This window comes from Felis catus, chromosome X, assembly GCF_018350175.1.
Source record: "Felis catus isolate Fca126 chromosome X, F.catus_Fca126_mat1.0, whole genome shotgun sequence".
Classification (NCBI taxonomy): domain Eukaryota; kingdom Metazoa; phylum Chordata; class Mammalia; order Carnivora; family Felidae; genus Felis; species Felis catus.
Genome location: NC_058386.1, coordinates 13,529,497 through 13,546,114, shown reverse-complemented (window position 1 = coordinate 13,546,114; position 16,618 = coordinate 13,529,497). Strand labels below are relative to the sequence as shown.

The 16,618-nt window shown below is 41.5% G+C and overlaps 1 protein-coding gene across 8 annotated transcripts in view; it reads right to left on the bottom strand.

The window, feature by feature from the left end:
• Window positions 1-16,618, bottom strand: part of REPS2 (RALBP1 associated Eps domain containing 2) — a 217,346-nt gene that overhangs the window by 88,075 nt on the left and 112,653 nt on the right. For 5 of the 8 annotated variants that reach the window (XM_045050522.1, XM_023248867.2, XM_023248868.2 and 2 more), the window contains exons 9-12: window positions 14,181-14,275; window positions 7,367-7,436; window positions 5,941-5,994; window positions 818-863 (exon numbers count right to left, since the gene is read on the bottom strand). In XM_045050522.1, the coding sequence (XP_044906457.1) occupies window positions 818-863; window positions 5,941-5,994; window positions 7,367-7,436; window positions 14,181-14,275 (265 nt within the window). The remainder of the gene's footprint in view (window positions 1-817; window positions 864-5,940; window positions 5,995-7,366; window positions 7,437-14,180; window positions 14,276-16,618) is intronic. The other 3 variants (XM_023248871.2, XM_023248872.2, XM_023248869.2) reach the window with 2 other exon arrangements.

Here is a 16,618-nt window from a genome sequence, read left to right as displayed (position 1 = left end):
TTCCTTAAATGTCGGTATTTCAAGCATATAAAGTATTATCAGATTTAATTTCACTTTTTCAGGGACGTGTCTAAGTAGCCAAAGGAAGAAAAAAGTCACTAAGAGCCAAAGCAAACAGTGGAAGCCACAAACGTACTGTCCTATCTTCCACTGTATTCCTACCACTGAAAAGTGCTCCCAATACCATCTCCCCTCTCTGATGTTCTATTCATGTTCATGTATTTCTCCTCCATCTGCCATTCTGATGTCCAATGCCAACCGCAACTCTGCCTTCCTGGCTCTCCCTCTTCTACCAATCTAAAAACTGTGACTCCAAAAAGAGGCTCTAAGATAGGATAAAACAGACCATAAGCACCGCTTACCCGAAGCTTCAAGCCTCATTTTAAAATGACTGTGAGCATTTGTTTTTCCTCCTCTAGATTTTATCCCTCAGGTGTCTGTTTGGTGTCGACCTTGTCACGACAGTAAATTTCAGGGTTAGTCACCTCTTAACCACTTTTCCTTCTCTGCAGAGCCACTGCCCTCTATTCCTTATCATCCTGCAACAAGGGGGCCACGGCACACAAGCCACTTCTTGTCAGTCGACCAGCCAGCAGCAGCCACCACCTTCTACCACTAAGAGACACAGAAATTAAGAGTCTCCCAGCAGCACTGCAAGCTCCGATCAGGCCTCTCGTGACAAAGGAACTCACCCATTGTCTAAGCTGCCAATCTAAAGGAAAAGGAGATCGTGGGTTGGGCTTTGGGTTGTGGGACTTTATTTCTAGTCAAAGAGAGGGTACGAAGGGCATTAAAGCAGAAATTAAACAAACACTACCTGGATCTTGGTCTTGCTTTGAGGCTGTTGGAATCCTTAGAAGTGGCTGAAACAAAGACCGGTTGTTGTTTACTTGGCTTTCATTTCTGCGGTTGAACAGGTTTATAAGCAATACCTGGGCTAGTAGAGAACATATATCTCAACAGGTAAATATGAGGTGCAGGCATCCCTGTGGAGAACTTAACTGCCTCCACATCTTCATTATTTTCTCATTTCATTTCTAAAGCTAAAGGCACAGTTCAAAGGAAAGAAAATCCAACATTTTTCATCCTTCTGTCAGAGCACTAAGGAGCTATTCTCAAATCTATGCTGATGAATAAATTCCAATCTAAAAAGACAACCCTCTCATGGGGTTATCTACTTATATGAGGGGTTCTGACGTGTGGTTTCCTTGGTCTATCCTGATAGCTTAGTAACTGATTTTGAACCAGGCTCCCCTGAAGGCTAGGAAGAACTCTATCAGGTTACATATTTTAAGAATTTCTTAAGATACACTACCAGAGTAGCATGACCACAAGAAATCAAAGCTCCCACAAGCTAAGTTGAAATGAGCAACACAGCTTTTCCTCCAAGAAAATACTCTTGTGTCCTATGTCCCTGTGACCAAATCACACAGACGATAGTACGGAATGAAATCATTAAGATATTTTACCAACCATATGAGACTGTTCCTTATCAAATTTAAATCATTAACAACTTGCTCACTATCAACACCCATGGACCCTAACTTTCCCATCACAAGTTGTTGGGAATAATTAGAAACATTTACAAAAACATTGATCCTTTTTTATATTTTCAGTACCCTATGGAAGACAACTTTAGAAACCACCAGTTATGCTAAGGTTTTGCAAACACTGCAAATCTTTCATCATAAAATCTCATAAAAATTCATAGAAAAAGTGCTACTAACTAGGAACACGGAGAATATCATTTGTGTATTGTTTGCAGAAGTTCTTCCGGAGAGAAAATGTCTCAATGCATCATCCCACCTTTTTTTACATTGCTCTAAAGATAAAAACCCTCCTTGGTATGAAGGAGCCTAGATTTATGATGGTCGTTAAAATCTATGAGTTAGATAAGCAGGAGAGAAAGAGGAGTTAAAAATGTTAACAAGGCACAAAGCAAAGAAGCAATATGTATTCCCTTAGATATGGTCAGCTGTAGAAAAGACACATTTCTCTCAAAACAAGCATTGTGGCTTGTTGTAGCGAGAACACAGGCATGTTTCAACTTCAACCCATCAAAATGCTCTCCGAGCTCTGGAAAGCACTGGACGCCCGAGGAGTCTGAGCCCTGTCTTGCCCATTATCACGCACCCCCACCCACATGTACATGGAAAACTACCTCTTCCCACCCCACAAACTCCAGGCAGCAGAGGAAAGCGGCCTAAGGGGAGCTGCTCCTGCAGCCAAGCAGGCCGCCTTGGGGCTGAGTGGACAGTGCGACCGGACTCACCACAAATCCGGGGGCCGTCCTCCGGGCAGGCTGCCCACAGCTGGCTCTGACCCCTCTTCTCCCTCAGGCTACACTACTTTCCAGAAATAGTGTGGGCCCGGGGACACCTGGGCAGCTCAGTCGCTTAAGCATCTGACTCCTGATTTAACCCTAGGTCATGATCAAGCCCTGCTGTCAGTGCAGAGCCTGCTCGGGATTCTCTCTCTCCCTCTCTCTCTCTTCCCTTCGTCTGCTAGCTCTCTCTCTCAAAAATAAACAAATAAACATTAAAAAAAGAGAAATATGTGGGTTGGGAAAGTCTTAGTCATTTTAAAATAAAAGTCTGGTTCCCCAAACCAGACTGTAGTGACCGTTAAATGCCTCTGTCAAGTGCCATTATCTCTTTCTCCTAGGTAAGAATGGGTGTGGAAGAGTGAACCCTGCTGGTGAGAGATAGACACACAGACAGATGGGGTGAGGGGTATGGATAAGCAGTGGGGACGAGGACAGGAGTCCTAAGGCCTACGTGTTCCTCCTGGACACAATACCAACTGTTGCGTCTCTGAACCTCAGTCTCCTCACCTACAGAATGAAGAAAATAAAAATGTAGCCCCTTTCTCCTGGGGAGAGAGAAGGCAAAGGTACTTGGAAAACAATCTATTTTTGAACTGTAAAATATTACTGTTGTAGAGTGCTAATTTTTCAAGCTGAGAAATCTGGATTCTAAATGTAGTTCCCTCTAGGACAGCAAAGGAGGTGCAGGTGGGAACAGGTAATGAAAGGAGAAAATTGCTCTACCCCATAAGGCCATGGGGTGAGAGCTAGTAAATGGGGAAGCTGCTAGAATCACTAACAGCTGTCTGAAGACTACAGTGTGGGGACAAACAGGCCTAATCCGCTCAGCATAGCCTAGAGACATCAAGAAAAAGATCACCATTGTGCAGCTTGCTCCGAGGAATGAGGCTGCAGTATGTTAGCTAAGAAATCTACTTTCAGCAATGAAAAGGATAAGGGCATATTAAAAAACCACGTGACAAGGAATACCCCCCTCTTCCCTGACAGCAGTCCTACCACAACATCCTCTTCCTCACCATTACTATTATCATTATTATCAACACTACCAGCCACTGTGGAAGAACAGGGCAGGGAGAGACTTCTCCTGCCACCTGCAACAATATACCACAGGCAGGGCTTGGTGAGTCCCCACAGGTTTCAGATCACAAAAAGCTGGAGAACACTATTCCGGTTCAGTCGTCCATCAGCTTCCAAGCTCCTGAAAGTCAGACTGAGCATTTGGGGCATGTGAGCATCTGCAAAAATGGCAAGGTCGTGTTGTACTGGAATCCAGGCCAAAGCCAGCAGGTAGGTCATAGCTTCTCATTTAGCTAGGAAGAGGGAAGAAGGACAACTTCCCAGAAGATTGCAGGCATGTCATCGTTCCAGAAGATTGAAAGAGGATAAAAAGGCAAGCCTAAAGTTTAATTCTCTAAAAAGCAGCAACTCAACTGAGGTGAACTGCCCGTGTGGCATGGACAACCACCACCTTGAAATTCTACAGCGTCTCGCACTGGAAATTCAAACATTCCCCAGGAAAGGGGGTATTAAATACGTTTCAGATGAGGGATTCCCTCATATCCACTCCAGATAGGGAAGCAGTGGGAAAAATGAATCAGAAACCACATAGCATGTTCCTAGGCAGAATGTGAAACAAATTCAGATGTACTTCACGCACTGTCGCACACCCTGATAGGATTTGTCTGGTGACTCCGTGCCCCATTCAATAAAGAAATCTTAAAAATGACATCTACAGCTCAGGCTCCAGAGAACACATGATGCTCATGGAAAAAATAGGAAGTTATGAGCCTCAAAGACTGTTGGAAAAGCACCAATTTAACTCTCCAAAATCAAATAGCTTTTATTAATACCGTCAACACGAAGTTTACAAAACCTGAGGTACATCCACTCTGGCTCCAGAAATTAAAGCTGGAAAGAACCTACCTCATGCATTTGTCCTAAAATGGGTTTAGAGGGCAAGCGTAAAGTTTAATTCTCTAACAGGCCAGTCATCCATTTGTCTTTACACAAACTGAGCATTTCTCTTTCTGATGAAAGAACCCAAATCAGTTTCAAAAGCCCAAACTAGGCTTGAGAATTCCTACCACTTTGGGAGTCATGGTTGATCTATAAACTCAGTTTTCTATTTCTTTTTTATTTTTTTTTTGATGTTTTATTTTATTTTTGAGAGAGAGACAGAATGTGAGTGGGAGGGGGGGCAGAGAGCAAGGGAGACACAGAATCCGGAGCAGGCTCCAGGCTCTGAGCTGTCAGCACAGAGCCCGATTCAGGGCTTGAACCCACAAACTGTGAGATCATGACGTGAGCCAAAGTCAGATGCTTAACTGACTCAGCCACCCAGGTGCCCCAACGATTTTCTATTTCTTAATATCATCTTCTAGAGGCAAAGGTTCCAAAAATAGGCTACACACCGGAACTGCCTGGCAGACGATCTAAAAACAGATTCTTAGACCTCTTCACTAAAATCAATCATATATTCTCATTTGTATTCATTCTCACTCTCTCCCCTCCTCCTCCTCTCTCCCCCTACTCCCTTCTCTCCCTCCATCCCTCTTTTTATTAATTTGTTAAATATTTATTATTTTTGAGAGAGAGACAGAGTACAAGTGGGGGAGAGGCAGAGAGAGAGGGAGACAAAGAATCCGAAGCAGGCTCCAGGCTCTGAGCTGTCAGAACAAAGCCCAATGTGGGGCTCAAACTCACAAACTGTGAGATCATGACCTGAGCTGAAGTTGGACACCCAACCAACTGAGCCACCCAGGCGCCCCTATCCCTCTCTCTTTTAAACCTCAAATGAACTTGGTGTCTGGGGAAAACTCTACTATAGCATAAGCCTCAATGTTCTATCGACTCCTTTGTTCCAACTTTAAACAAATAAGCTTGGGATGATAGCTAACTAACCCAAACAAACATGATTTACTTATTAAATATTATGAGAGAGAACAATAAGAATGCAGCAACCTCTTTCATGTCCTCGTAACCGGAGCTCCAAATAGTAACGCCCTCCCTAGCCAGTTTGTTTTTAACTAGGTTCATCTTAGTTCAGTGATGGCTCCCATCAAGAGAGCTGAGGACACAGGCCTGGCCATCTCCCTGGTTCACAGACACAGTGCTGACTCTCCAAGAACGTGGGCAAACACACCTTTTCTTTTTCTCCTTGGGATCTCCTCCATGTAGAAGCACATTTACTTACTTGCCTTCCTGGTGGTGAATTTTCATGAAAACATTGGAGATTTCTGCTTTGGAAATGGAGAAGTTCAACTGTGGGCCTCCACTTGATCTATCCCATAAGCTCCTTACTCCACAGAAACCACAATGGCTTGCTGAAATCTTCTCAACTCCAAGTCTTTCCAATTTTACAGTAAAAGTAACAATGAGACTCTAACTTCAAACTGAGCGCTCCTATTGGTGAAACCTAAATTCAGAACTTAAAAATAAAATACCACCCTCTTTTCAGGTATAAAAAGCAACCAAAGGTTTCATTACAATAAAACCCAAGGCAAATATTTAGAGAGAAACATACACAACCATCAATTTTCTACTCACTGACACTGTTAGGTTTTTTAAATTAGAAAATAATTACACAAAAATGTATTAAAATTGTTTTCTCCTACCTGGATCCTCAGACACGTCCTTTGGTAAGGCTTCATCCACAGTACTTTTCAAACCTAGACGTGTTTTGTTTTTAAGGAACAAGAGAAAGGAGGAGAAAAGAAAACAAAACTGTAAAATTTTATTTCTTAGGCACATTATATTAAAGCAAAGAATCCCTAGTCATCACTTATGAAAATGGTGTAACAAACCTCTGTAAGTTGCTACAGCACCCAAACAATAGAGACCCCTTGAAGTAGGGAAATAGGTTCTCATCCCACAAAGAACATAGCCGAATTACCAACTTTCAACCGAGCGCGGCTCTAGTGGCTAGGAGGAGTATTACCAGGAAGTGCCAGAAATCTCCTCCTTTCATTCTTGACATCCAGACCAATGACATCAGAATCTCTCCGGGAGTGAGATGCGGGCTTTAGTACTTTCAGACCCGTCATTCCAACGCACAATCAAGGCTAAGACCCGCTAGGAAAGAACGTGATCAGAGTACACACTGCTGCAAAAAATGTCTAGTTCTGCCTGCCTCTCCTGAGCAAAGATTTAAATAGAGAGCAAGCGATCATTGCTTCCTAATGGAAAACTTACTTTTCATGTTTAACTCCTGTACAAGCTTGCGTCGGTGGCAGGTTTCGACAACAAAACTTGAAATAGCTTCACTGATTTTTAGTCCCTTCTGATAAGCCTCTCATTCATGGGTAGTAAATCAGTATCAGCTAATAAAAGGAATACTAGCCTGAGACTCAGAAAATCTTTATTCTTACCTCCACTCTTTTTATTATTAAGCAAATGACTCCTACTGCCTGAATTTCGGTTTACTCATCTCTAAATTTTAGGTGATAAAACATACTAGCCTCTGTTCGGCTTTGTGAGAACTGAGTAAGGCAGTAAATGAGGAAGGACCTGGTAGATTATAAAGCATTATATGGAGTGGTGGGAGTGGGGAGAGGTCCTCCTGTTCTAAATATTCCCAGGCCAACTCATCTCTGTGCTTAACGGTAGCGCTAACATGGAAAACTGAGCCGCGCTGCTTCTCACTCGCCTGGTAAGACAGACAAATTACCGCTGGCTTCCCGACACAGCTTCACATCCACAAAGTAACAGAAGATAAATCCAAAGGACAGAAACTCCCTCCAGAAAGATAACTTCCTCAAGGATTAGACCTGTATACAAATGTGCATTTGTACTGATGTTCTGGGATCACCTCTGCCAACCCAAGATGTTACGCTCTCAATTCTTTCAGCTTCCAGTCATTTCCTAATCAGTATGACCAAATTCCAAGTAAAGGGTCAGGACAGGTGAATAAGGGGCCAATGAGTTGAGGGGCTTTGGAAGTTCCTGTTACCACATGCTCCCGAAGTCAGCCATTCCAAGAGAAGTGGATGAAGAAACACAGGTAGAATGTCCCTGAAGGAAGAAAACTCATTCTTTTCATACCTTGTTTGTCATCACTAGTCACATCTTGAGTTGGGACAGGAAAGTCAGCCATGTCTTTAACAGATAGCTTCTTGGAAAAGAAAAGTAAATACATTATACAAGTTGAAATGGAAATTACATTATGTATACATATGATGAAATTGCTTTAAAAGCTACATATCTTGCCAATATTTTGGCTTCAGTAAACCCTGACATTTAATACTTTTTTATTTTGGGGGGTTCCTAGGGAGGTATAAGTTAATTTGTATTGAAGGTTTACATGTGGGGCGCCTGGCTGGCTCAGTCAGTAGAGCCCATGACTCTTGATCTCAGGGTTTTGAGTTTGAGCCCCACCCTGGGTGAAGAGATTTTTTTTTTAATTTTTTAAAGAAATTTACATGTGCAGAGGAAAAAAATTATTCAGATTTAGGCAGATGTATAGACTGCACATTAAATCTGAACCCGGTTTGGGATTCAGCCAGAGAACTGTGTAGCATTTGCCCATTCTGTCCAAAAACAAACCTGCACTTTCTGTACTGTTTCACAAGCAGAGTTCTGACAAGTAGCCCTATAATGTGGGTATCTGCCAAAATCTGTTATGCAGAGAGTGTTCAATAGCCTGATTCAAACAGCCTCCTTGTCAAGGAATAAGGTAATTTTATTGATGACCAGAACAAAATTTTCTCCTAACTCACTTAGGGGAAGTCTTCAGTAATACTAATGAGGTAGAATACCCAAATTGATCAAGTACTGATTCCTTTAAATTTTTGTTTAAAATCTACTTGCTATGAATTTATTTCTTACAAAGTCTAAATATGCACTCTGTGACCTTAGATAAGATTACAGAATAATATTTATTAGTATTTACTATATATAAACAAATTCTGGAAAGATACATAAAAATCGAAGGGTGACTCAGTAGATGGGGAACAGAATGGGAGGAAGACTTGTCACTATCTGCCTTTTGATATTCTTTTTATTTTAAACATATTCAGAAAAATCAAATAAAACTTATAGGAAGCAGAGTAAATCTTGGAGCAATCTGGTGCTCCAGAAGGTTCACTGGTTTGCCTTTCAGAATCTGAACAACCCCAGTGAGATAAGCAATACTTGTGTTTTTCAACTGCTTTAAAGAATGCAGTTCAGTGCTGCTTGGCGGTAACCTGATCTAGGATTTAACAATCCTCAGGCAGGTCATTCTTGGCATTTCCATGAAGCCTCCAGATAGAATTTCCTATTCAAAGTCTACTGTCTCCAACAGAACAGAGAATGTATCTTAACAGTGCCTTTCTTTCATTTTCTTCTCCCACCTGGATTATAAACTAGATACCTAGGTAGAAGAAAATGATTTAGGAGTAGAACATATAAAAAGTTCTCCAAAACAACCACCTTTGAAAGAAATTTTTAAAGCCTAAAGAAGTGGAAAGACATCCCATGCTCACAGGTCAGAAGACTCGATATTGTTAAGATGGCAATACTCCCCAAATTCATCTACAGATTCAGTGCAATCCTTCTTCACTTTTTTGCAGAATTTGAACAGCTTGTCCTAAATTTCATACAGAAATGCAAGGGACCCAAAAGAGCAAAAATATTCTTTAAAAGGAAGAACAACAAAAGAAGAAAACTGAAAGACTGAGACTTCTCAATTTCCAAACTTAACACAAAGTTACAGTCATCAAGACAGTGTGGTACTAGCATTACGACATCCATGTAGATCAATGGAACAGAACTGAGAATCCATAAATAAACCCTCACATTTGTCAACTGATTTTCAACAAAGGTACAAAACAATTGGGGGCGGGGGAGTTGTCTTTTTAATAAGTGATGCGAAAAGAATATACAAAAGAATGAAGGTGGACCTCTTCCTCACGGCATATGCAATAATGAACTCGGACTGGATCACGAACCTGAATGTGAGACCTAGAACTATACAACTCCTGGAAGGCCACATATAGGACTAAGTCTTTGTGAGCTTCTGCTAGGCAGTGGTTTCTTAGCTAGGACACCAAAAGCACAAGCAACAAAAGAAAAAAACAAACAAACTGGACCTCATTAAAATAAAAAACACTTGTGTTGCAGAGGACACTCTCAAGAAAGGAAAAAAAACAAAGAAATACTACCTCACACCTGTCAGAATAGCTAACATTAACAACTCAGGAAAACAACCGATGTTGGCGAGGATGCAGAAAAAGGCAAACCCTTTTGCACTGCAGGTGGGAAGACACACGGGTAGGTGTAACCACTCTGGAAAACAGGATGAAGGTTCCTCAAAAAATTATAAATAGAACTACCCTACCACCCATCAATTGCACTACTAAGCATTTATCCAAAGGATACAAAAATGCTGATTCGAAAGGGCACATGCACCCCAATGTTTAAAGCAGCGCTTTCAACAGCCAAAGTATGGAAAGAGCCCAAATGTCCATTGAGAGATGAATGGATAAAGAAGATGTGGTTTATATATACAATGGAATACTACTCAGCAATGAAAAAGAATGAAATCTTGCCATTTGCAACAACGTGGATGGAACTAGAGGGTATTATGCTAAGTGAAATAAGTCAGGCAGAGAAAAACAAGTATCATAGGACTTCACTCATCTGTGGAATTTGAGAAACAAAATAGATGACCATAGGGGAAGGGAAGGAAAAATAAGATAAAAACAGAGAGGGAGGCAAACCATAAGAGAGTCTAAAATACAAAGAACAAACTAAAGGTTGCTGGAGGGGTGGGGGTGTGTTAAATGAATGAAGGCACTGTTGGGATGAGAGCACTGGGTGTCATAGGTAAGAGATGAATCACTGGGTTCTACTCCTGAAACCAATACTACACTATACGTTAACTTGAATTTTAAAAAAAAAGAAAGAAAGAACAACCAAAGACAGAAAATACTTGCCAATTATGTATCTAATAAGGGACCTACATTCAGAATGTACAAACACAACTCAACCAAATTTAAAAATGGACAAAGGATCTGAATAGACATTTCACCAAGGAAGATATACAAATAACTAATAAGCACAAGAAAAGATGCTCAGCATCAGTAGTCATCAGGAAATTTAAATCAAAAGCACGAAAAATCAATACCACTTCACTCCCACTAAGGTGGCAAAAATAAAAAAGGCAATAGAAAGCGTTAGCAGGGACATAGAGCAATAGGACGCCTCACACATTACTGGTAGATGAATGTAAAATGCCGTAGGTACTTGGGAAAGCATTTTGGCAGTATCTCAAAAAGTTGAACACAAGTTACAATATGACACACAGTTCCACTCCTAGGTAAGCACCCAAGGGAACTCCAAACATCACGTTCACACAAAAATCGGTCCATGAATGTTCACAGTAGCATTTTTTCCTCACAGCCCCAAGGTGGAAACAAGCCAAACGTCCATGAGCTGAAGAATGGACAAACGTGGCAGATCCACACGATGGACTACTACTCAGCAATGAAAAGGAATGAAGCGCTGATATACACTACTACATGAACTTTAAAGCATACTACAGGAAGGGCGCCTGGGTGGCTCGGTCGGTTAAGCGTCTGACTTCGGTTCAGGTCATGATCTCACGGTCTGTGAGTTCGAGCCCCGCGTCGGGCTCTGTGCTGACAGCTCAGAGCCTGGAGCCCGTTTCAGATTCTGTGTCTCCCTCTCTCTCTGATCCTCCCCTGTTCATGCTCTGTCTCTCTCTGTCTCAAAAATAAATTAAAAAAAACTTAAAAAAAATAATAAAAAAAATAAAACATACTACAGGAAAGAAGGCAGTCCCAGAAAAACCAGATATTGTATGACTCTATATGAAATGTCCACAACACGCAAACTCAGAGACAGAAAAGAGATTACTCATTACCAAAGGCTGGGGGGAGGAGGGAATAGTGAGTGACTGCTAATGAGTATGGGCTTTCTTTTCTGAGGTGATAAAAAATGTTCTAAAATTAGACTGTACTGATGGCTGCACAACTCTGTTAATACAGTAAAAACCATCGGATTGTACAGTTTAGATAAGTATATTATGTGAATTGTATTTTAGTAAAGCTGCTTAGAAGAGAAAAATCCAGTAATCTAAGAAGCACTGCTATGGGGTGCCTGGGTGGCTCAGTCGATTAAGCATCCAACTTTCACTCAGGTCATCATCTTGCAGTCCATGGGTTCGAAGCCCACGCCGGGCTCCATGCTGACAGTCTGGAGGCTGCTTGAGATTCTGCCTCTCCCTCTCTCTCTCTCTCTGCCCCTCCCCCTCACACTTTTTCTCTCTCTCAAAAATAAAAAAAAATTAATAATAATAATAAAATAAAACTTTAAGAAGCATGCTAAAGAGGACTTTATCTGAAATTTATCTTTAATTCCTGAAGGAAACGAGTACATGGTTACAGCTCTGCTGTCTGGAGATCTGATCTGTACTACTGAGCAAACTTCTCACGACCCGAATCAGTTACAGCTTTCTCCATGGCACCAACACCTGTATGGACCCATTCCTCACAGGGCTAGTCCCAAGAGCTATTTAAATCCCACGCATGCAGGGGCGCCTGGGTGGCGCAGTCGGTTAAGCGTCCGACTTCAGCCAGGTCACGATCTCGCGGTCCGTGAGTTCGAGCCCCGCGTCGGGCTCTGGGCTGATGGCTCGGAGCCTGGAGCCTGTTTCCGATTCTGTGTCTCCCTCTCTCTCTGCCCCTCCCCCGTTCATGCTCTGTCTCTCTCCGTCCCAAAAATAAATAAACGTTGGAAAAAAAAATTAAAAAAAAAAATCCCACGCATGCATTCATGAGAGATTAAAAAAAACTGGTAGAAAGAACAATGAATGAAATAGAAGAAACTGGAATATTTAATCATTAGCTACTTAAATTTGACGTATACTTCTTGAATGGCCAAAGCATCCATTAACCTCATTACTTTGGCCATGAATTCTGTATATTACGTCATTATCTAAAAGCACTCCACTCTGGAATATAACGATTTTGTTGGGAAAGAGTTTTTGTTGTTGTTTTGCTCTCGTTTGGACAGGGCAAAGCAAAGACTTTGTAATCACCCCCACCCCCACCAAAAGAGCCAGTTAAAGTATAGAAAAGTATGTAACATAAAACTAGCTGCACATCACGTCCATAAAGTTGAACATCAAAAATGTCATCAAGGACATCAGAGTGTGTGTTTGAAAGCATCTGCATTTATAGACTTCACAGCTAACTGTATATTTGCTCCTTTCCTTTTAGAAAGATGATAAATGACTACGTGGGGGAAAGCAACACGAGCAATTAATTTCTCTAAAACACAGCATTATTTCTGTTGGAAGGGCAGAGACCACCTGAGTGCATTCTAGAAATAATAAGAGCTTATGACATTTTTTAATAAAACACCTAACGACCTCATAAGTTTACACAAGCAGGGGGACCCAGAGCCAACAAACAAAAGCAAGGCAACTACACAAGCCTCCGGACACTGCCAGCAGCCCCCGAGTTCACAGAGGCCGTGAAAAGTGGCTAACTAGTCTACTTGCTTCTCCGTCATATGCATTCTGCAAAATAAGAAATGTAAAAAGCTAAAACTCTTCAAATGCACATCTATCACTTCTGATACCACTTTATACCTTTTTCCCTCGAGTAGAGATCTGTTGAGGAAAGTAACAGAGGCCATGACTTGAATAAAGAGTAGCAGAGAGGCCAAGAGAGGTGTTATCAGAGGAAGCACTGCAGAAGCAGGCCAGTTCCCTCACAGAGGAGCAGAGGATGCCAATGCAGCACAGACTATATGCCTGAGAGCCCCACGGAAAAGAAGAAATAATCACACACAGTTGCAAGAAATTAAACAAATGGTCCTGCATCCTGCCTCTGACTTCCATCATCTTGCAACAGTTTTAACCGGGGTCTGAGGACGATAGCAGCCTATGAATAAACCTCCATTTATTACACATTTCCAGAGTTGTTTTTTTTTTTTTTTTAGGATGGGAACAGATGTCATAAGCTGTCATCACAGCAATCATAATGCGATGATGATGATGAAGACTGTGCTGATATTAACAATAACTACGATGACTCCTACTTATTGATGCATACCTAAGGACCACTATGCATGTGGCTAGGCCCCAACAACATCAAGGACCAACATTGTAGGAATTCTACAGGTTTCTCTTAAGATAATCCAAACCAGTCTTCATTTGGTCTAAACGCTAAAAACTCTGAGGGAGAAGGTAGCTTTAAATGTGACTTGGGGTCCTTTTACACAGTTCTCAAACTTCCTCTCAAAACTGTTCTGGTCCGTTAGATCTTGTTCATACTCAACTATTAAAAATACAACTTCACAATGTTTACTTCAAAATTAAAGTTTGGGGGGGGGGGGGCGCCTGGGTGACTCAGTCAGTTAAGCGTCCGACTTCAGCTCAGGTCATGATTTCATGGTTCGTGGGTTCGAGCCCCATGTCGGGCTCTGTGCTGACAGCTCAGAGCCTGGACCCTGCTTTGGATTCTGTGCCTCCCTCTCTCTCTGCTCCTCCCCCACTCACTCACGCTCTCTTTCTCAAAAATAAATAAACATCAAAATTAAAGCTTGGTTAAAATAAACAACTTGGCTCGCATTCTTCTGGCTTAGTTTTTCTATACCTAAATTTCATCCCTAGAAGGTCAAGAGATTACTTTGCTTATTTCACTAAATCTAGTTCTAGGGAGAAAAGAAAACAAATAATTATAAGCTATATCTGGTGTCTAGATTTGAAAGGTTGAGCCTCAACGTAAGTACACAGCATGATGAGAAAATGTTATGAAAGTGGATTTTCAGGAGTTTATAAAGAATATACGCTTATGGATTTAATTCCACACACACCCTTATTTATTAACATATGAGGACCTTTTACCTCCATCCGATTCAAGTCACGGGGTTGTTGGTTTGCAGGCATTGACTCAGAATAAGAATCAAATAATGCACACTCCCGCTTGGGCTTAGGAAAAGCTAAGAAAAAACAAAAAGAATACATAAGAACATATACTATATTCATAGCAGGCATTGTTTCTTATCAGCTTTTCCGTGCCTGTTAAATATTACAATAAATCAGCCAGCACTGACATACTAGTTATGGCACTAATCACGAGGAGGTAGTATTTTAAGTTCCTTACATATACAACATACTATTTCTGCCTTCCCATTTTACATGTGATGCATCTGAGGAGCAGGGAAGCTAAGCAACTTACTCAAGGTCATATAGCTGGTAAATGGAAGAGCAGGAACTTGAACTGCCGGCAGTCCTGCTGGAAGGTACATGCTTTTAGCATTTACGTTGTAACATAGTAGTGACCCTCGCTATCACAATACTGAAGTTTTAACTATGCTACCAGCACAATTTTTAAATGGCACCAACTATGGGGAGAGTCTTAATGCTATAAACATTAACTATGGAAATACTTCATTTTAGCTATTGTTGTTGGAAATAGACAAGATCTTGCAATGACAGGTGCCCCAGAAGACTTTCTAAAATATCCATTTCTTTTGTTTAGCAGAATAACAAAAATAAGAGCACAAGTTCTTGCTGAGTTACAAGGAAAGAAGAATCACATTATGGGCTTCTTCGAACACAGAACAGTGACAGAGGCTGTTAGGTTAGCTGGAGAGCTGAGTGGATCGTGCTACTTGGTAAACTGATACTTAACACACCAATTCTGGGAAGCAGATTCTATTTCACCACTTTGTCACCAAGTAATTAGGAAGGAAATGTCTCAACCAGAAAATTGGTCAATATCCCAAGGAGGAAAAGAAGATCATGGCAGACAATGGCCAGAAGCTACAAATTTGTCAAGACCAGCTGTTAAGAAATCAAAATTTTAATGCTGTGTTTAAAAAATTTTTTGAATAGAACATCAAAATGGATTGACATTGTTTTTAATCCTTTCTCACCCTCCCACCTCCACCAGCGTCTGAAATGCCAACTTCCCTCTGCAGTAAAGTACTGGCCATGACTAACAGCTACTCAACTTGTACAGTTGAGTACAAGCACCTTAAATTGTTCATTTTCTTACTCTGGTTTGAATTTCACTGATATCAGGTAGGGCAAACCGTGGGCCCTGGCGATTTGTCTGACTAAACTAGGGGGTCTCATTTCCTTGGTAAAAACTCAGCAAAACAACTTTCCAAGTTCTATTCTGCTATCTGGCCACAAGAGCAGGTTTAACCAAGATGAGATTTCTGTTTCTAGCTTACCAATCAGTGATCTGAGTAGAATTACACGACTAAAGCTTTATCATGAGCGGGTCTTGCTACGTAAAAAGGTAACGCTTTCAAAAACTACAAATGCCATCATTAACTACTAAATCTCTTTCTAGCCTGTCCCTATCTCTCCAACTCCACTTGTCACCTCCCTAGTGACAGGCCCTGGGGTCCTGACTGGACTGCTCCAGTAACCTGGTCTTTCAGTTTGCACCCTTGCTCCTCAAAACCTGCTCTCCAGTCAGCAACCAGCACGATCATTTCCAACAGCAAATCTGATTGGGGCACTTCCCTGCTTAAAACCCATCAACGTCATTGCCAGTGATTTGTTCCCTACCTGCCCCTTCAGCCTCATCCTCAGCCCCTCCAGGCCCGGCTCCTTGCACTCCAGCCACTGTGGCCTCAAGTCTCCATGCCTCCGACGCTCCAAGCCGCCTCTCAGGCCCTTGCAGTAGATCTGCTGTCCCCTCTGCCCACAGCCTACTCTTCCCCCTCCTTCACCTACACAGCCCTTAGCTCACCCTTCACATGTCAGCTCAAATATTTAAGGAAGCCTTCCCTGAGGTGACGCACCCTCTTGCTGCAGCTGAACTTCCCCTTCACAGCACCTACCACTGCCTCCAATTTACAAGTATGTGAGTTTATTTAACATCGATCCTCTAACTGCCAGCAAGTTCCATGACAGTAGGAACACTCTTCTGAACACAGCATTCTGACCACAAAGAATAACACAGTGCCTCTCACATAATTATTTTTAACAAACTCTATAGTAAAAATCTATACCAGAATCCACCCAGTCACCCAGACAGGAAAATATCAAAAGGCCCACAGGTAAGCTATCAAATAACCAACTTTTCCTTCCAACGGTGCCCTTTCATTTTCACTGTTAGGGAAAAACTCAGACACAACAGTTTGTTTCATTATTTTACTGAAAACAAGCTTGTGTAATTGTAAATGCATGATGGTATCAACCAAATTTATACTCTTCACCAACCTTGTTGAAAACTGGATTACATTTTTGTAAAAGACTGAATGTAGGCTAATCAGAAAAAAAGTTGGAACAGGAACTAAGCTTTTAAAAAAGCCAGGTGGGAT